General features: G+C 52.5%; 1 protein-coding gene across 4 annotated transcripts in view; it reads left to right on the top strand.

Annotated features, from left to right (window-relative positions):
• Positions 1-3,153: 3,153 nt before the first annotated feature.
• The window catches only part of CPNE5 (copine 5), a 101,505-nt gene continuing 84,067 nt past the window's right edge, over positions 3,154-20,591 (top strand). For 2 of the 4 annotated variants that reach the window (XM_069563361.1, XM_069563358.1), the window contains exons 1-2: positions 3,154-3,917; positions 19,348-19,388. In XM_069563361.1, coding sequence (XP_069419462.1) covers positions 3,823-3,917; positions 19,348-19,388 — 136 coding nt within the window. In that variant the 5' untranslated portion in view covers positions 3,154-3,822. The remainder of the gene's footprint in view (positions 3,918-19,347; positions 19,389-20,591) is intronic. The other 2 variants (XM_069563357.1, XM_069563360.1) reach the window with 2 other exon arrangements.

Below are 20,591 nucleotides of genomic sequence, written 5' to 3'. Positions count from 1 at the left end.
AACTATTGGTCACTCCTCTCTGTGGCCCTGGCCCTTTATGTCTACCTCATCAGCACTGCTCTCGCCACGCCGTCATTTATTTTCTGCATGTCTTGGGGTCCCCACTGGCCTGGGAACTCTTTGGGGACAGATACTATGTCCTTTTCATCACCTTTTTATCCTCTGAGCCTGAGACAGCACCTGGCACAAAGAAGTTGCCCAATATAATTTTTTTCCCCAAAGAGCCACGATGGAAATGCAATAACTAAGAGAGAGCAAAAGAAAAATAAACACCATATATTATGCATATATGTGGAATCTAGAAAAATGGTACAAATGAAACTATTTGCAAGGCAGGAATAGAGACACAGATGCAGAGAACATTCATGTGGACACAGTGGGGGAAGGGAGGGTGGGATGAACTGGGAGATTGGAATTGACATATATACACTACGATGGATAAAAGAGATAGCTAGTGGGAAGCTGCTGTATGGCACAGAGAGCTCGGCTCAGCACTCTTGTGATGACCTAGAGGGATGGGATAAGGGTGGTGGGGTGGGAGGGAGGCCCAAGGCAGGGATATATGTACATATAAAAATTATTCATTTCGATGTACAGCAGAAACTAGGGCTTCCTGGGTGGCTCAGTGGCAAAGAATCTGCCTACGATGCATAAGATGAGACACAGGTTCGATCCCTGGGTCAGGAAGATCCCCTGGAGGAGGGCATGACAACCCACTCCAGTATTCTTGCCTGGAGAATCCCATGGACAGCGAAGCCTGGTGGGCCACATTCCATAGGGTCGCAAAGAGTCAGACATGACTGAGCGCGCAGACACGGGCTGCAAACTAACACAACATTGTAAAGCAATTATATTCCAATTTTTTTTAAGTATCTTAAAAAGAAATCAGTGAATAAAACAGAAAAGAAAAAAAGAGGGAATGGAGAGAAACAGACAAATTCCAGAATCTTTCTAGAAACAGACACAGGGGCTGCTATGCCCAGTGCTGTAACATTACAAGGTTATGCGATAGAACTTCAGTCTCACTATTCACCTGCTCAACAAGCTGCAGTGACTCCCACTGTTGTCCTCCTCAACTGGACCTAATTTCATGGATGTCTGTCTTTTTAAAATATGTATTTATTCATTTGGCTGCGCTGGGTCTTAGTTGCAGCATGCAAACTCTTTAGTTGTCGCATGTGGGATCTAGCTCCCTGACCAAGGATTGAACCCCGGATCCCCTACATTGGAAGCACGGAATCTTAGCTGCTAAACCACGAGGGAATTCCTATGGATGGCTTTTAAGACCCTTCAGCACCCAGCTCCATGCTAAGAGGCAATCAAGACTTCTGTTCAGAGTCAGGCTTTGGTCTCAACTGCCTGGGTTCAAATTCTTGCTCTGCCAGTTCCCAGCTGGGTGACTGTGGGAAAGTTATTTAGCTCCCCTGAAATAATAATACCTCACACCTATACTTATTTTGAGAATTTATAATCATGCACAGTCTTTGTAAATATATTAAAACCATTGAATTGTATAGTTTAAAATGGTGGAATTTTATAGTACACAAATAGTATTTTGAAAAATTAATCATGGTGTCTGGCCCAGGGTAGGCTCTTTGAAAACAAAACGGTGGTTATCATTGTGACCAAGGAAGCTTTCCAAGGGAACCTAGCACCTGATCAGACACAGAGTGGGTATTCTGTAAACACTGGTGGGACCAGTGGATAACATAGCTCTCAAGTATGTGTGGAGCATGTCTAAGACAGCTACCTGGGGGAAAGTGGGGAGTGGGGGACACAGAGATTCCAAGCCCAGTTTTGCATCCCTTGGAAAAGCAGGCCCAGCTTATTCTTGGTGGAGACAGGGTCTTAAGCCCAAACCAGAGAAAGAAACCTTTCAACCCCGCAGCACCCCACCACCCTGGGCATCCCCTCTTTGTTCTTGCTGTCGGGTCCCAGGTCGCAGAGCCTAGTCCAGCGGATCCTGAGCCATGGGTAAACAGAAAACACTTAACCCAGGCTGACGAACGTGTTCTTATATTTATCTTTGACTCTGGCTGTATCCGATGTTCTGGGAATTGACTTCAAACAGAATCTTGAGCGCCGGTTAAGGCCCAGCTGCCAAAGCCAGGCCCGGAGGGCGCGGCTTTCCCAGAGCCGGTCTCAGGCTCTGATCCCCCCAGGACCCTTCCCCGGCAGAGAGGCGCGTCCGCTCCAAATGCCGGGGCGATGGGGAAGAGGAGGTTCCAGCTCAGTAAAGCTGAGATTCAGGCTGAGGAAGGGCCGCGGGAGATTTCCTGGGGAAGCGTCTCTCTGAGAAGCCCTGGAGAGACGCCACAGCGCTGCAAACCCAGGGGCTCACCCAGGAGGGCTAGACCCGGGCAGAGTGGAGCCGCAACGGGCCAGGCTGGAAGGGAGGCCGCCAGAGAGGGGCCTGGACAATCTCCTCGCTCCCCTGACTGCGATCAGAGCCCGGCACACAGCAGGCGCCTACTTGGTGCAGGTTGCAGAGAAGCCTGGAGAGCTCGGACCGCCCTCTGCCTGGTTGGAGGAAGCTTCTAGACCCAGGGGCTGGCTAAGCCGTGTGGTCACGACGGGCAGGGGATGGGGAGGGCTCTGTCGCGTGGCTTAGGTGGCCGACTCCGCGTGGCCAGGCCCGGCGGGGGCAGAGGCGGATGGGAGAGCGTCCATGTACCCACGCTGCCTAGGCCTAAGGACCCTCACTGAGGCGACCCCTCCGGGCACTGGGGTCGTCCCCACACGCTTCCCCAGGAGATGTAAAATCTGTTTCTGCGCTGAGACCCGCCCCCTCCCCCGCGTTGGGGCGCACCCTCAGCGGAGACCCCCCCCAAACCTCTGGGGGAGATGCTGTCTCTGTGCACAGATCCCTCCCCACCCTCGCTCCGCAGAGACCCTTCCCAAACAGATGCTCCTAGGTTCAGACACCCCTCTGGCTCCCGGGGTACCGAGATCCTCCGGGAGGTGGGAAGTGGAGCGCGGGCGCAGACGAAGACGCGCACCGCCGAGACCATCTCTAGCCGTCACCCCCCAGGCTCCCAGCATCTGGAACCGCGTCCCCACGCCCGCCACACGCACACACACACAGATTCACACGCTCGCACACACACTCGCGCGCAGACCCCGCCCGCGGCCCCGCCCCGGCCCCTGCGGGCGCCCCCTCCGGCGCTCACGGACCCAGCAAGCGGCCCGCCCCGGGTGGCGGGAGGTGGCGGCTTCGGGCAGATTTGATTTTCCCGCAGCCCGGGCGCCCCGGAGCCAGAGCCCGAGCCGAGGAGGTGGCGCTCGGAGCCGCGTCCCCAGCCTCGCCGCCGCCCGCGCGGAGACCCAGCGAGTGGCGCCGCAGCTCCGGCGCTCCGGGTTCGCTCCGCGCTGCCTGAGTCCCGCCGCCCCCGCAGCCCGAGCTCCACTCGACCCCCCACACCCCCTCTCCCTCTCCTGCACCCCTTCTGCCCCCACCCCGAGCTCCCCGCCCCTTTCCTGGTGCTCTCTCCACCACTCCGCGCGTCCCTCCCGGCGCCCTCGCCTCGCGCCCCTCCGCCTCTCCCCGCTGCGCCCCAGCTCCCTGCGCGCTCTGCCCCTCAACACTGGGTCCCCAGCCTCCTCGCGGCGTCACCCGCACCCCCTCCTCTCTCCTCGGCCCCCGCTCCCTCCGCCCCCTTCCCTCTCTCACTTCCCACGCCCCCTCTTCGCTCTCCTCTCTCCTCCCTTTGCCGCCCAGCCCCGGCTCGGGAGTTAGGGGGAGAGCCCAGGGTTTCCGTCGCTCCGGAGGAGGCGTGAATCGCGCAGGGATTGACTAATTTGGGGTGGGGGGCGCGGTGGGCTATGGAACAGCCCGAGGACATGGCGTCGCTGAGCGAGTTCGACTCCTTGGCGGGCAGCATCCCGGCCACCAAGGTGGAGATCACCGTGTCCTGCAGGTGAGCCGCCCGCTGTCCGGGTCCCCCCGCCCCGCCCCTGGAGCCGGAGCCCCGTCTACCTCCGTGCGCCCCCTTCCAGAGCGTGCTCGCCCCTCTGCCTGTCGGGCAAGAGCCCATGCCCAGCCACGGGTGGCCAAGGCGGAATGGGAAGCCAGGCTCAGGGTCTTATTCGGGAAAGTTTGCACGCCGGGCTGATGTTGCGAGGAGATAAGAAGACACGGGGGGTAGGGATCCGGGAGCCCGAGGGGGGAGAGGGAGGTAGTGAACGAACACGGCAGGGGCTTCACGCCGTCTATTTCTGATCGTCTCCTCCCCAAATGGAGAAGAGAGGGATTTGCCTCATCCCTCCCAGGCGTGCCCAGCCTCTGCCTTCTGCGCCCTCCTTCCCTGCCTTCTCCCTGCTCCTTCGCCCCAACTCCCCCACCCTCTCCTCCCTCCCTCCCCCCACCTTCTAGACCCCAGGATCCTACAGCCTTTCTTCACCTCCAACAGCAAAACAGACTCTTTGGGAAACGATCAGATTGGCTCACTCATGCTGAGCTGTGGATGACTGATAACAACTCGAAGTGAGACCATTAAAAAAAAACAATAACTGGGATACAAAATCTTAAGCCAAAGGACTAGGACACTGAGTGTGGAAGTTTAGAGTCCAGCAGGGGAGGGAGAGGAGAGTTTTTGTGGGCTCCCACCCCTAAATCCTCATCCATGTCACACAGGCTTTGGGAGTCACTGGCGGGGGGGACATCGGAGCTGGGTCTCCCCTAGGTTCTTCCGTCTGAGAGGAAGGCTGTCCCAAGCAGTGAGGGGCACAGGTGGGCTGGGGGGGCTGTCTCCCCTAGTGCAGTCAGCCTGCGGCTGGCCTAGGGTCACTGCCTTGCGGGGACTGTGAGGAGCACTGGTCGGTGCAGACCCCACCTCTGCAGGAGATGCCGTTCCCCTGCCCAGAGTGACCAACAGCGTCTCTGGGGTCCCGGGTGTGCACTTGTCCCAAATCGCCTGCCCCATCCTCTTCTAGGCCTCTCTTTGGTCTGCGTTTCACCCACCTTCGTGGCACCGCCCCCCCCCCAACCTTGTATTCCCAAGTTGTGGCCCTGGGGAGATGCATGTAGATGAACCAGAGGAGCTGGGCAGGGGTGTGAAAGAGGAAGGATTCGGGGAGCAGGGGTGGGGGTTACGGGAGTAGGGGTGAGAGCTGATGCGGTGGAGCATTGCTATCCCCTCGTGTTAAGGTCCTTCTGGGGGCTCCTGTGATAACTCCCACGTTTCTGCCCCATGGTCCCACACACAGTTTTGTCAGGATCATCTCCCAAGGCCATTTGCATCTTGTCATTACTCCGCTGGGAGATTCCTGATGGCCTGTTAGCTTGGGTCTCACTTCCTCAGCCATCCGCAGCTGCCCCAGCCCGCCCTTCCCTCCCCTGCGGGCATACAGCCTGCCGCTCCTTCCCAGCCCAGCCTTCAGTCAAGCCCCTGTCAGAGCTGTCTCGGGGTCCTTTTCACCCCAGAGCCTCTGAAGGGCACCTTCTCCATCAGATCTCACCCGGTCTTCATCTCTACCAGTTTATGTCCCCTACCCCATCCTGAAAAGCTTGGCCTCATACTCCCCACTTCTGGCCATCCTTCTCACTCATGGGACACCCATCCCAAATCACTGCCTCAGGTGTCCACTGAGTCCTGAACACTCAGCCTGGCCCAGGGGGTCTCTCACATACTGAGCCCAGAACCTCTGAAGACATCTCGGTTGTATAGACTTCATTCCCCTTCCCCTGAAGTAACTGTTTTTTTCTTTCTTTCTCTCTCTCTTTTCTTTTTGGAAGTGGGAGCCCCCACTCTGATTCAGATTCACGAACCCTTTACTTCCAGGGCAGGGAGAGGAGGCAGAGGGCAACAGGGCACCGTGGCTTTGAATCAGACACCTTAAGATGGAATCTGCTCCACCACCTGGGGCAAACTTTTAGCCTTGACTTCTCCCATTTGTCAAGTGCAAACCACCTGCAGCCCTGGGAGGTCCCATATTCACTGAGAAACCTTACTTGCCAAGGTAGCTCACGCACTTGGAAGCGTGGCTGGCATGTAGCAGATCCTCAATAAATCCTGTTGGAGGAATTAACTTATGGGAGTAGAGGATCATGAAGCATCCAGCATGCTGCTTTCCACTTGCTTCGCATACAGTAGGTGCTCAATAAATAGCTACAATGATTCTATAAGGCAGTAGCACTTGGCCCTTCCTGTTTACTCTCTGAAAGTAGAGGTGTCCAAAGACTTAAACCTTTGGCCTAGGTGGTACCCAGGGATGCAGTTGAGTTCCTGGGGGGTGTGGTTCTGGGATCAACCTTGGTGCTTATTCCCTTTCATAGGATATCAAGCTGGGGAGGGCATGACCCAGGCCCTGCTCTCCCACCCTCCCTGAAGCCAGAGGGTGGGAAAAATGGGGTTCTGGTAGGAAGGGGTGAAGGGAGGAGTCACCTGGAACAGAGAGGAGGCAAGAGCACAATGTGGGTAGGCTTGAAATCGTCAATCCATCTCTTTGCCTCAACCAAGTCCAGCTATCCAGTTTCTAGAACAGATTGAGAGAGGGAGAGAGAAGAAAGGAAAAGGAGGAGGAGGGGGAGGAGGGAGAGCTGCACAGAATGGCTTTCTCCAGCATAGTCTATACTCCCTGGCCACCAATTACTGGAAGTCCTGGCCTCTTCTGTTGCATTCCATGGTCAGCATTGACTGAGCCCCAGGGGAGGAGGCTATGGGATGCCCCTACCCTGAGCTTCTAGGTGACAGGGAATAGTGGGCAGGGGCAGGGAATAGTAGGGCAGGCAAAGGTGCTGATGGACTGAGTTCCAGAGGGCTTCAGAGCAGGCATCTCAGGATGAGGGGGCCAGTGTTTCAAAGGAGCTGGAAACTGTCCTGGGAGCCAGTTCCCTTCCCGCTCTGCTTCTTAGGAAGGCCCCTGCCACCCCTGCCGCCCTCAGAGGTCTCTGCTGTTCCCTGAGGGAGGAACTGACCCCGCACCATGCCTATCCTAGGACACTGCTAGCTGAGCCGAGCTGCTTGGCACAGGGACACATGTGAGCCCCAGCACAGGACCACAGTGGATGCCCACCCAAGCCTCTGCTGAAGGCAGATGACACTGTGGGGTGGGCATGTTTCAGCCCCTGGTTCTTCATGTTGGTATTTCCTGGGCTAATCTACAGTCTGTGTATGTGTGTTTTTGTTAATCACTCAGTCATGTCCAACTCTTTGTGACCCCATGGACTGTAGCCCAGCAGACCTCTCTGTCCGTGGAATTCTCCAGGCAAGAATACTGGAGTGGGTTGCCATTCTCTTCTCCAGGGGATCTTCCCGACCCAGGGGTTGAACCCAGTTCTCCTGCATTGCAGGCAGGCTCTTTACTGTCTACTCCCAAATAACTGTTTTTACCGATTTTGGTAACGTTGTTGTTCAGTTGCTTATTCGAGCCCGACTCTTTGTGACCCCATGGACTGCAGCACACCAGACTTCCCCGTCTTTCACCATCTCTCGGAGCTTGTTCAAACTCATGTCCATTAAGTCGGTGATGCCATCTAACCATTTCATCCTCTGTTGCTCCCTTCTCCTCCTTTGGTAAACTCAGGGTCAAAGATTTTAAAGCTCTGGTTGTCTGGCTCAGTGTTTAAGACTATGAGTCTGTGGAGTCTGTCTGCCTGGGTTCAATCCCTGTGATCCTGGGTAAAGTACTTAACTTGGGCCATGGTTTCCTCATCTGTAAAGGAAGTGTAATAATCCTTATCTCAGTAGAAGGATTAAATGGATTAAATTCAGGAATAGTAATTTATGTGCCTATTATTTGACACCTGAAAATAAATAAAAATCTATCTCTATAGCTGGTTTGTGTGGGTCTTGGAGATCTGATCCTTCTAGGAAGTTCTATTTTCCCCACTCCCAGCTTTATTGACATATATTTGACATACGGTGTGCATTTAGAGACTCTGAGAAGTTGTTTTGGGAATAATGGTTTGTGAAACCAGATTCCAGCAGACATCGTAGAAAGTGTGAGCCACGAGCTTCTCCCTCCTCTGACGGTCTGTTTCAGACCTTTCCTGACTTAGTAATCTCCCTGCAGACCCAATCAAACCTTACCTGTCAAAAAAAACCCCATAAAAACCTCATCTGTCCAGTGCCCTGTTCCCAAGGCCCCCACTATTTCTCTATGCCTCTTCTGATAGAGGGATCCAGACCAACGTGTTGGTTTGAAAGGGCAATTTGCATTTTTTATGTAACAGAAACCTGTGCACTTCCCAGGGGTCTTGCTGGCAGAAGCAATGCACAGTTCTACACGGTGGGGTTCCTGAGACCCACAGGGGAGGCAAAGAAGGGACAGCCCAGTGGTGGGCGGTGGCTTAGCCCTGCTGGGGTCTCTCAAGTGGCTGCCCACGCCCCTGCAGCAGACGTGGGGCTGGTGACAGCCGTTGCCTCTGCCCCAGAGATGTTGTTTTCTGCTCTCTGTTCAGGTTGGCATTTTGCTGCCCTAGGGCTCGAGAGGCAGCCTAGCTCCAGAGCGGTGCCCTCAGCCTCTCAGAAGGGGTGTGAATGGGCTCAGAACGCCATCTTCTGACAGGCAGGGCGAGGGTGGTTTTGGTGAAGGAGGGGGCCTGGGGGCAGCGTGGCAGCTGTTAGAGCCAGTGCTGGGGAAAAGAGACATATCCAGCCACTGAGTATATCAAGATACCATTTAGAGGAGCCAGGGGAATAATAACGGTGGGATTTATTGAGTGCTTACTACATGTTAGGCTCTTAACATCTGTATTAGGCTGAACCACATGCATTGCCTATACTCAATTGCTTTTTAACCTACCCAAATAGCAATTTGGTCCAAACTCAGATTTTTATTAGTTTTCAATTGCTGTGTAACGAATCACCACAATCCTAGGGCTTGAAACAATGGCCATTTATTATCTTACGTTTCTGTAGGGTCAGCAGCCCAGATACAGCACAGCTGGCTTCTCTGCTCTGGGTCTCCCCAGGCTGAAATCAAGGTGTGTGCAGGGGCTATGATCTCATCTGAGGCTTGGGGTCCAAGCCAAGCTCATCTAGGTTGTTGGCAGAGTTTAATTCTTTGCAGCTATAAGATGAAAGTCCTGTGTACTTTTTGGTTGTCAGACTGGGGCTCTTAGCTCCTATAGGCCACCCTCAGGTCCTAGCCACGTGGGCCTCTCACAGCATGGCAGCCTGCTTCTTCAAAGCCAGTGGGATAAATCTCTCCAGAGTCTGCAACTTAATATAAAGTAACAGGAGTGAGTATCCTATCACATTCCCACTCACACTCAAGGGGAAGGGATTGTGCAGGCTTGTACAGCAGGCGTGGGAATCTTGGGGCCCATCTTGAATTTCTGTCTACCACAATGACTGCACCTTTTGTAACCTTGCAACCACCCTGTGAACTAAATAGTAGTATTTTCCCTTTTCACTGATTAGAAGATCAGGGCTCAGGTTCAGGAACCAGCCCAAGGCTGTATGGTTAGTGTGTTTTAGAAAAAGGGATCCAAATCCAGTTTCCTCAGACTTCAAAACCTTGAGAGCTTCTTCACATTGAGGATTAGGGTGTCCAATGATGAGGACTGCAGTAGGGCCTGCGCTCCAACTGTGGTAGATGCAACCAAGAGGTAGGTACTCTATCTCTAGAGATGAAAGAGGCCTTCTTGCCCAGTTATGCCTTTGATTCTAAGCGGCAAACCCAGAGGAATCCCTAGGGAGCAGAGGCCAGAGAGAGTCACAGAATGGCAGCTGGCCTTCCACGGCATCCAGACTATAAAGTAGCAACTTATCATCTGTCCTCTCCCAGCCCCTTGTTCTTTCTGCTCAGACTTAAGGCCATTGCTAGAGATGACCTACCACTGGAAAGAGAGAGTGGAGAGGAGGTGAGGGGAATAGGTGAAACAAGCTTTGGGGCACAGAGAAATCATGTTCAGTTAGGAATGCTTTGGCTGTAAGTAACACGAATTCTGATAGTGGATCAAACCCAAAATACGTTTATTTTTCTTAAATCACAAAGAATCCGTAGGAAGGTCTTCTCAGCTCTGGTTTGTCTGCTCACTTTGCCTAAGCACCCAACTGCCCTTCTATCTTGTCATCATCCAAAAGGTGGACCTCGTTGTTACAGAATAATTGCCTCTGTTCTAGGCATCACAACAGCATCCAAAGACAGGAAGCAAGACATAGGGCCAAAGACCTCTCTTTGAAAAGTTCTTTTTTAATCTAGAAAGCACAATCCTTCTCAAGAATTTCTCAGCAGACTTTCCCTTCTATCTCAGTGGCCAGAGCCAGGTTTCATGTCCACCCCTAGACCAGTATATTAGTCAGTTTGGGGGGGTATAACAAAATACCGTAGACTGGGTGGCTTAAACAAGAGAAATTTGTTTCTCACAGTTTTCTAGGATAGAAATCCAAGATCAGGTTGTCACATTCTGGTAAGGACTCTCTTCCTGGCTTCAGATGGCCACCTTCTCACTGTTCTCACATGGCAGAAAGAGAAAGTGAGAGCTAGCACCAACTCTTCTTATAAGGGCACTAAGCCCATCATGAAGGACCCACCCTCATAACCTCAAACGACATGAATTACTTCCTAAGACCTCACCTCCAAATACCAGCGCATTGAGGGGTGATGTTTCAGTGTACACATTTTTGGGGTTACACAATCAGTCAGCAGCAACAAGGGACAGGAGCCTTCTTTCTCTGACTTCAGGGCAGCTGCATCAGATACCTGAACCAGTGTGGATTCTGTTAGGAAGAAAGTGAGGAATATTTGTTGATTGGATAGCCATGGCCTCTGCCACAAGGAGGAGGCTTTCCAAGTGACCCATAGGTTCCCTGAGATCCCTGAGGCTAAAAGGGGCCTAGAGTTTGGGGTCCTCAGATTTTCCTGCACTTAGTAGACAGCCAGTGTTAAGTGACTGGGGACTGATTTTCCAAGCATAGCTTGGCTGGACTCTAGACAAAGTCTTTTTCTGCTAGTTTCCTGGTCAAGACAAAAAGACTTAAGAGTGATTCCAAAACATTTCAAGGTGCCTCTGTCCCCTAATATCCCATCTGTCTTCCCACAGTCCTCTCTGCTGGCCTTGCATAGGCCTGAAGTTCCCAACAGGAGAAATTTTAAGATTTGATGAATGGGACAGGAAGGGGCATAAGGAAGTGCTGCCTACATTTCCGTTGTAAGCTATTGGCTTCACAGCTTCACAGGGCAGGTATATGACTGCGTGCACTGATGAGGAAACTGAGGTTAAGTAGCTTGTTCAGGGTCAGAATTACCATGTGGCAGTGTGGAGATTCTAGTTTGAATGGATCTGAGGCAGAGCTCAGGCTCTTTTCCTCGGTCACGCAGCTTAGGAGGGACAATTATTACAATAATTAATAATAACAAAAATGCAAATAGCTCCAGGAAGGAGAGCTCTTTAAGCCATGTGAAAATTGCTTTTTAGACCTTGGCGAGGTTGCTTGGCACGGAGACGGTGCACGGGCGTGTGGAACAGGATCTGAAAGGGGAGATGGGCGAGTGCCAGGGGCTGGGTGCCAAGGTCCCTCTCCTCCCCAGCTCCCTCCTTGCCTTTCCTGAGATTACTTCTGCCTGTTAGGACAGGGAGCAGAGCAGGGAGAGATGGAAAGCCCTCCAGTTCTCTTCAGCTGTTCCTTTGCGAGCAGCCCTGATGAAGCTAGGGGATAGGAAACCGGGGAGTGAGGATGTGAGGGGCACTGCTGGCTGGGGTGGGGATTTGGGAGATGCTGGATTTTGGTAACACAGGCACCCCTGCCTCCCCATAGGACCTCTGAATGGGCTCCAGCTTCAGAGTTCAATCTCAGTGCTCCAGCTAAGCTGAGGGACACTGGCACCGCAGCCCCAGCCACCTTCCCTATAAAAGGAGACAGTGTCTGTCTCCCTGCATTGATACGTAGGGTGAATAGGGTGTCATAGGTTAAGTACCCAACAAAGGATTTGCTGCAGATTATATCCATGACTGGGCTTCCCTGGTAGCTCAACTGGTAAAGAATCTGCCTGCAATGCAGAAGACCCTCGTTCGGTACCTGGATCGGAAAGATCCCCTGGAGAGGGATAGGCTACCCACTCCAGTATTCTTGGTCTTTCCTGGTGGCTCAGATGGTAAAGAAGCTGCCTGCAATGTGAGAGACCTGGGTTTGATCTCTAGGTTGGGAAGGCCCCCTGGAGGAGGGCCAGTATTCTTGTCTGGAGACTCCCCATGGACAGAGGAGCCTGGCAGGCTACAGCTCATGGGGTCGCAAAGAGTCAGATACGACTGAAAGCCTAAGCACGCACACATAGCCATGGTTAATGTGGCTCTCTCGCACCCACTGCCCACTGGGGGTTGACCAGATGTTTGGTGTGGAATTGTTCCATAGAGAAATAGGGTGCTTCTAGCAGGCCCCTCAAGCTCTGGGGTCTCTCCAGCTTCTTTAGGATTCCTGTTTCTCCCTGATAGTGACTCAGTCTGCTCTCCTCAATGAAGAAGATGGGCGGTGATGGGCCAAGGACATGTGGGTGCTCACAGTCCTAATCAAGCCCAGCATTTAGGGGACAGAGAGGGAAGAACACAAGGGCATCCCTACAAGACACCTTATCCTCCACAGGGCTTTTGTGAGCACTTATTGTGTGCCAGCATATTACAAAGCACAGACATCACTTTGCCCACAAAGGTCCATGTAGTCAAAGCTATGGTTTTTCCAGTAGTCATGTGTCAATGTGAGAGTTGGACCATAAAGAAGGCTGAACAATGAAGAATTGGTGCTTTCAAATTGTGGTGTTGGAGAAGACTCTTGAGAGTCCCTTGGACTGCAAAAAGATCAAACCAGTCAATCCTAAATGAAATCAACCCTGAATATTCATTAGAAGGACTGATGCTGCAGCTGAAGCTCCAGTACTTTGGCCACCTGATGCAAAGAGCCAACTCATTGGAAAAGACCCTGATGCTGGGAAAGACTGAGGGCATGAGGAGAAAGGGATGAAAGACGACAAGATGGTTGGACGGCATCACTGACTCAATGGACAGGAGTTTGAGCAAACTCCGGGAGATGGTGAAGATCAGGGGATCCTGATGTGCTGCAGTCCATGGGGTTGTGAAGAGTCGGACATGACTGAGCAACTGAGCAACAATCACATTGTATGCCAGGCACTGAACTGCAGATGACTGCGCCAGACACTGTTCTGTGTGGCATGTATGAGCTCTATTAATTCTCAGAAAACTTGTAGGAGAGAGGGACTATGATTACTCCCGCTTTACAGATGGGGATACCGAGGCACAGGCAGACTAAGTGATGTCCTAGATACACGAGAAGGGCTGGGTTCTGGACCCAGCATTGAAGATGCAAGTTATGTGCTCATCACCACCAGCTTTTTGCCAGAGGTTGCAGGGATGCTTAGTGAGGCTGTTGGAAAGAAACTAAACCATATTTCCTTGGCTTTTTGAACCTCATGAACCTCTTTAAGAATGTGATAAAAAACTCTCCAAAAGAAGAATGCGTACATGCAGATCAATATGCCACATTTTGCTAATAGTTTAAAGCGGTTCATGGACCTCAATTAGGGACCTACGGTCAAGAAAAGCTGAGATACATCCTCTTGGAGTGTTTCCTTATTCTGTATCAAGAGTCATTGCTAGTAAATCCATGGAGCATGTATGGGCTTTGTTTGCGTGCATGCTCAGTCGCTCAGTTGTGTCCGACTCTTTGCGACCCTATGGACCATAGCCTGCCAGGCTCCTCCATCCGTGGGGATTCTCCAAGCAAGAATACTGGAGTGGGTTGCCATTTCCTCCTCCAGTAGATCTTCCTGACCCAGGGATCGAACCCATATCTCCTGGGTCTCCTGCATTGGCAGGCTGATTCTTTACCACTGAGACACCTAGGAAACCCATAGACTTTGTTTAAAGATTGAAGATGTGATAATCAGTTCACCCAGCAATTTAGCTCAGAGGAAATGTATCCACCCCCTCAGACTGGGGCTCTCTGAGGGCAGGGCTGTGTCTCCCCTCAGACTGGGGCCCCTGATGCAGGGTTCAATATCCTCTGAGATTTGGCCTCCACTAGACAAGGCTGTGTTTCCTCTCAAATTCAGGCTCCTTGAGGGACGGCTGTCTCCCCTCAGATCGGGGCTCCCTAAGGGCAGGACTGTGTCTCTGCTCAAATAGGGCTGCTTGAGGGCAGAGCTGTGTCTCCCCACAGACTGGGGCTCCCTGAGGTGGGGCTGTGTCTCCCCTCAGACTGGGGCTCCCTGAGGGCAGGGCTGTGTCTCCCCTCAGACTGGGGCTCCCTGAGGTGGGGCTGTGTCTCCCCTCAGACTGGGGCTCCCTGAGGGCAGGGCTATGTCTCCCCTCAGACTGGGGCTCCCTGAGGACCTGGCTCTGTCTGCTCTCAGATCTGATCTGCCTGAGGGAGGGCTGTGCTTCCTCAAATTCAGGCTGGTTGAGGCAAGACTGTTTCCCCTCCGATGGGGCTTCCTGAGGGCAGGGCTCTGCCCCCCTCTCAGACTGTAGCTTCCTGGCGGCATTGCTGCTTTTCCTCAGAAGAGACTCCCTGTGTCTCTTCCTCTTTCTGACTACAGAGCCTCACCTTCTATTCTGACTCTTTCAAGCCCCTCCTTGGGGTGTCACCCTCAGGCTCTGTCCTTTAGTACTTGGCAGGAATTCTCATTTTGGCCTTTCTGTCTTTGCTGGGGTCTTCGCCCCTCACCGCCCAGAGCATGGTCATCCTTCCTGCAACTGTTTCAGAAATTATTCTGAGAGGAGAGTGGGGAGGGAAAGAGCATTGGCCTCGGCTCCCTGACCTTGATTTGAGGAACAAAAGAAGCCAAGCTTTAGGCTGCAGCTTGGACAGCTGAAGTATTTTATGCTTTTGGGGGAAAAAAAATGTATTTTGCCTGTTGGAAAGAAAGTCTCTTTGAGTTCGCCAAAGACTGGAGAAAAGCAGTTGTGGTCTGGTCTCTTTGTGTCCTTGCAGTTTGAGCCCTGCTTCATGGTAGAAGATCTGGTGTTTTTACCCCATGGCTTCTTACTACCCCTGTGCCTGTGGGCGAGTCACTCACCATGCCTGAGCCTTGGGGTCTCAGTACATCAGCCCCAGGGGGAAACTGGGGATGTAGGTGATGGGATGGGCTTCCTGGACCTCTCAGTGTAGAAATGGCTTGTGTCGCTCCTCCTGTCTCTCCTTTGTCATGAAGTGAACCTGAGCTCTCGCCAGGAGAGTGACTGCTGTGCTCAGCACCGGCCGATGATGACTAAACCGTCTGATGAGCCTCACTATGTCCCAGGGCTTCACAGCAGTTCTAAAGGAGGAGCTATTTATAGCTCCATTTTACAGATGGGGAAACGGAGGCACAAGGAAGGCAAGTAACTTGTTCAGAGGGGAGATGTGAACCAAGCTCGTATGACTGCAGCCCCCACACTTAACCATCAGGCTTTGCAGCTAAGTGGAAATACAGGGGCCGACCCTGAGCATGACCCTGTGGGGAGACAAGAGCCTCGCTCACCCATCTGGCCATTCCTTTTGGTTTTCCTTCATCCACCCAATTTGCCAGGGCCTTGCTCTGGGTCCAGTGCTGGGTTGGCCTGGAGCAGCGCTGGGGTCGCTGCCCCATGTGGGAGACAGTGTGTGTGTGTGTGTGCTAAGTGACTTCAGTCGTGTCCAACTCTTTGCGACCCTTTGGAGCGTGGGAGACAGAGGCACCCTGATTCTGAAGTCCAGGTTGTGCCGAGGATGGTCATGGGTCCTACAAGCCAGAGAATGGCACAGTACAGGCCAGAGAAAGCTCTGAGGAAATAGTTGTCGGTCACTGTCTGTCCAGGGAAGGCAGAGTTTAGAACAAATAGGAATGCTTCTGGAAGGAGGGTAAGGATAATCTCAACAGAACAGAGGGGAGCAGGCTTGCATTACCCTCAGGGCCACGGCCAGGATGACCCTAAGTTTCAGCGAGAGTCCAAGGTCACTGGGCAGGGAGCCACCGAAGCTAGGTGGCTGGGTTCCATTTCTCAGTCCAACTGGGTGCGCTCACCAGGAGAATCCCCATCGCCCAGACAGGCCCCATCTGCTTCTCTTGGAAGATAAAACTCCGTATCTGTGTCTCTTTCTCTCAGTCACTTTCTCTTTCTTTCACGTGCATGCACACACACACACACACATACATACACACATATATGCCCATATCTAGGCTGGAATCCTGGAGAAGGCGATGGCACCCCACTGCAGTACTCTTGTCTGGAAAATCCCATGGACAGAGGAGCCTGGGAGGCCTGCAGTCCATGGGGTCGTGAAGAGCTAGACACGACTGAGTGACTTCACTTTCACTTTTCACTTTCATGCATTGGAGAAGGAAATGGCAACCCACTCCAGTGTTCTTGCCTGGAGAATCCCAGGGATGGGGGAGCCTGGTGTGCTGCCGTCTGTGGGGTCGCACAGAGTCTGAAGCGACTTAGCAGCAGCAGCAGCAAGCTGGAATCCAGAGTTTCACTCTCTCTCTCACCTAGACATGACTGAACCTGAGTTCCAACTAAACTTGAAGGATACCTAGAAGTCAGTTGCCTTCTCGCCAAGTCTCACATTCCTGATTTATAAAGGAATTAGAAAAGGTGACCTTTGAGGTCCCTTCTGGCTTGAACATTCTAGGATTTTATGTAATTACAGAACTTCATTATAGAATTCAAAGATAAACCTCAGCACTTGTTTGAGAAGAAAAGTCCCCCTACCCCTCCCCCCACCCCCCAACCTTCCTTATGACTTTCTAGCTTCTCACCACACCTCAGGTTCCACTGCCACAGAGTCATCTTTGGAATTTGGGCATTTTGTATAATTCCAGACCAACGCTCCTGCCCTGAACCTAGCACACTGAGGAGAGGGGCGTCCACCTGGGAACAGATCAGCCCACTTCAGTGTGGAAAGAAAGTGAAGTCGCTCTGTCGTGTCTGACTCTTTGCAACCCTATGGACTGTAGCCTACCAGGCTCCTCTGTTCATGGGATTCTCCAGGCAAGAGTACTGGAGTGGGTTGCCATTTCCTTCTCCAGGGGATCTTCCCAACCCAGGGATCGAACCCTTGTCTCCTGCATTGGAGGCAGACGCTTTAACCTCTGAGCCAAAATAGGTGGTGTCTTATCTGTGGTTCCTGTTGCCTCGCTTTTCAGAGCCGCCTGTACATGTCGTTTCAGCTGATGCTCACTGCAGAGAACTGGGAGGTTTATCAGATGGTTTCCAAAGTGGCCGCTGCTGGGAGCAGGTCTGGTAGAGGGCCAGTGGGGGCCAGCAGAGGGGTTCTGTGCCTTTGGGGTCCTGGAGAGCTAGCAGGGTAGCTACCTTCGGGGAGAGGCCCCTGAGTGAAGAGACTGGAGCAGAGGGTGGGAGTCTGTTGGGAACCAGAGCTGGAATGATGGACCAGCACAGTCTGGGCCTCCCTGGCAGCAGAGCATGCTGCATGCTGTCACCAGGAGGCTGCTGCGTCTGTCCGTCTGTCCCGGGCTCCCACCTCAGAGTGGGGGGTGGTGCTGGCTGTGGGTCGAGGTGTCCAGACAGGCTGTCTCTGCTGATGGCTTCAGTGTTGGTGACTTGGGGGAAGGTCTCCTTCTAGACCTCTCTGGCTCTACCACTGCTCGCCACGCCCTGTCCCTCCCTGGGCCTCAGTCCCCTCCTCCTCAGGGAGAAGGTGAAGGGATAATCCTGAAGGTTTATCTGTTATCTGATCACGGATAATCCAGCCCTGATACTGGGAGTTGGCTGGCAGGAAGCCACATAGCCCAGTGTCTGTGGTTTCTTCTCTCTGGGGAAAGGGTGCAAGGGGTCTGTTGGGGGGAATAGGGCATGGGAGTGGAGAAGGGGGATGACAAGACCCTAGGGACCTCTGAGAGGGAGGTGGGACGTGGATGAGGTGGTTGGCAAGGGCAGAGCAGGACTCTAGGGCAGTATAGGAAGGAGTCAGTAGCACCAACAGGTGGGCGGGGTAGGGGGGCCTCACAGGAAGCCCCTTCAACAATGAAGCCCTTGCCCAAGTCAACAAGGGTCTTCAAGGAGCAGGTCTCCCGGCGGGCCCCTCTGGGGGGCTGTGTGGGACACAGAGCGATCCCCGGGGGGCGGGGAGTGAGGAAACTGGGCATTAATGCCCCAACGCCTGCCCATCATTGGCTGAAGGCTGCCCCGGGGAGTGTCAACTCCCTGGTTATTTGCAACCCTGTCCACCTGGGAGAGCCCTTGGAAGAGAAGCAGGAGGAAACTAGGGGTGTGGACGGGAACTCTGAGGGTTGAGGAAGGAGGGAAGGCCGAGCCTCTCTACCATACAGATGAGGAACCCGGCCCAGAGAGGTGGAATCACTTCCCGGCCGGAGACTAAGTTTCCGTCGGGCCACATTGTGTCCTGCACAAGGACGGCCGCAGGTCACTGTGCAGCGAGGGACGCCAGACGTGCAGGGCACGTCCTTGCCCAGTTGCCCCTGTTAGATGGGATCCTGCCTCCCCAGCACGGACCTTGCAGGACCCTGAGAGGACTGGGAGCTAATATTTGCCCAGCACTGAGCACCGCATGTGGGGCTCAGTGAGTGGGAGCTGTGATCGCACAGAGGCAGGGCGGGAGTGGGATCCACACCTGTCTCTCTGCCCCCAAACACTGTGTCCATCATCTTTTTTTGTTGTTGTGAACCATGCCACGTTGCTGGCAGAAGCTTTGTTCCCCAACCAGGGACTGAACCCTGGCAATGAGAGCACCACGGAATCCCCTGTTGTGTCCATCATCTTACTGCGTGACTTCAAGTCTGATTGTCAGAGCCATGTGTGAGCTCTGGCCTTGATCACCGAAGGACCTTGTTCAAATGAGTCTGCATCTCCTGGGAGGTGTCATTAATTAGTCCACAGGCACAGGGGAGATGGTCGAGTCCACTGGCTCTAAGTAGAGCCCTGGGAGAATGGAACAGTGAATGGAGAAGTTTTTGATGGCTTGATTTTGTTTTATTTTTACAGAGACAGAGAAGTGGTAAAAGGAGAATTTCTAGAACAGAATTTTCAGAACATTGGGCAAGTTGGGATTTGGCCCAAGAGCGAGGTGCTGTGCAAGCTAGGGTACCAGGGTCCACAGGAGTGCGTGGTGGTGGGGGTGAGAGGCAGGGAGCACCAAGCACCCTAGGAAGGCTGAGCTGAGCAACCTCATGGGCCCACCCAGCTCTAATGAGCCCTACTAAACCACTCTGGGAGTTGGTGATGGACAGGGAGGCCTGGCGTGCAGCAATTCATGGGGTCGCAAAGAGTCGGGACACAACTGAGCAACTGAACTGAGCTGAACTGAACTGAAACCATGCAGAAGGAGCCTCCTGCTTCCTGTTTGCCTGAAGCCAAGCCTGAGGCTGCCTCTGGGTCTCAGTAACAGCCTGAATCCCCTGGGATCCTGGGGCTGTGCTAACTCCTGCTCTCTCCCCATCTTTCAGGAACCTTCTGGACAAAGACATGTTCTCCAAGTCTGACCCACGTAAGTCCTGCTCTGACAGTAGTAACAGTAGCAACAATAACAACTGCACTGTGTTTGGTTTATTTTGCTCTTTTCCATGTTTTATTGTAAGATAGTGAGTATGCTTCCCTGTGCTCTACAGTAAGACCTTGTTGCTCATCTATTTCATATATAGTGGTAATCCCAAACTCCTAATTTATCCCTCCCCACCACCTTTCCCCTTTGGTAACCATAAATTTGTCTTCTGTGTCTGTAAGTCTGTTTCTGTTTTGTATAAATTCATTTGTATAATTTTTTAGATTCCGCAATACATATTATCATATGATAGATGTCTTTCTCTGTTTGGCTTACTTCAATCAGTAGGACTATCTCTATGTTGCTGCAAATGGCAAAATTTCATTCTTTTTTATGGCTGAGTCATAGTCCATTGAATATTTGTACATCTTCTTTATCCATTCCCCTGCCCATGGACATGCAGGTTGTATCCATGTCTTGACTGTTGTAAATAGTGCTGTAGTACATGTCCTGGGGTGCATGTATCTTTTCAAATTAGAGTTTTCTCCAGATATATTCCCAGGAGTAGGATTGCAGGATCTTGCGTCAACTCTGTTTTTGTTTTTTAAGAAACCTCCATTCTGTGTTCCATGGTGGCTGCACCAATTTACATTCTTACCAACAGTGTGGGAAGGTCCCCTTTTCTCCACAACTTCTCCAGCACTTGGTGCTTGCAGGCTTTTTTGTGATGTCCATTCTGACCGGTGTGAGGCGACACCTCACTGTAGTTTTGATTTGCATTTCTCTGATAATAAGCAGTGTCGAGCGTCTCGTCATATTCCTGTTGGCCATCTGTATGTCTTCTGTGGAGAAATGTCTGTCTAGATCTTCTGCTCAGTTTTTGATTGGGTTGCTTGTTTGTTTTGTTATTGAGCTGCATGAGCTCTTTGTATATTTTGGAAATTAAACCCTGTTGGGTCGCATTGTTTGCAAATATTTTCTCCCAGCCCACAGGTTGCCTTTTTGTCTTGTTTATGGTTTCCTTTGTTAACAATGGCATTAAGACTACTCCAGTGGCCGACATGGGAGCCAGGACTGAGTGCTTACTATGTACCAGGCACTGTTCCTGTACCTCAGGGCTGTCTCGTGTTTCACCGACACCGTTTGCAGAAAAAGAACTGGTGGGGCGGGAGGATGTGAAAGCTCAACACAACCCAGTGGGTGGGGAGG

This window comes from Ovis canadensis, chromosome 20, assembly GCF_042477335.2.
Source record: "Ovis canadensis isolate MfBH-ARS-UI-01 breed Bighorn chromosome 20, ARS-UI_OviCan_v2, whole genome shotgun sequence".
NCBI classification, from domain to species: Eukaryota; Metazoa; Chordata; class Mammalia; order Artiodactyla; family Bovidae; genus Ovis; species Ovis canadensis.
Note: the sequence above shows the minus strand (reverse complement) of the source record. Positions and strands in the feature narration are given on the sequence as shown.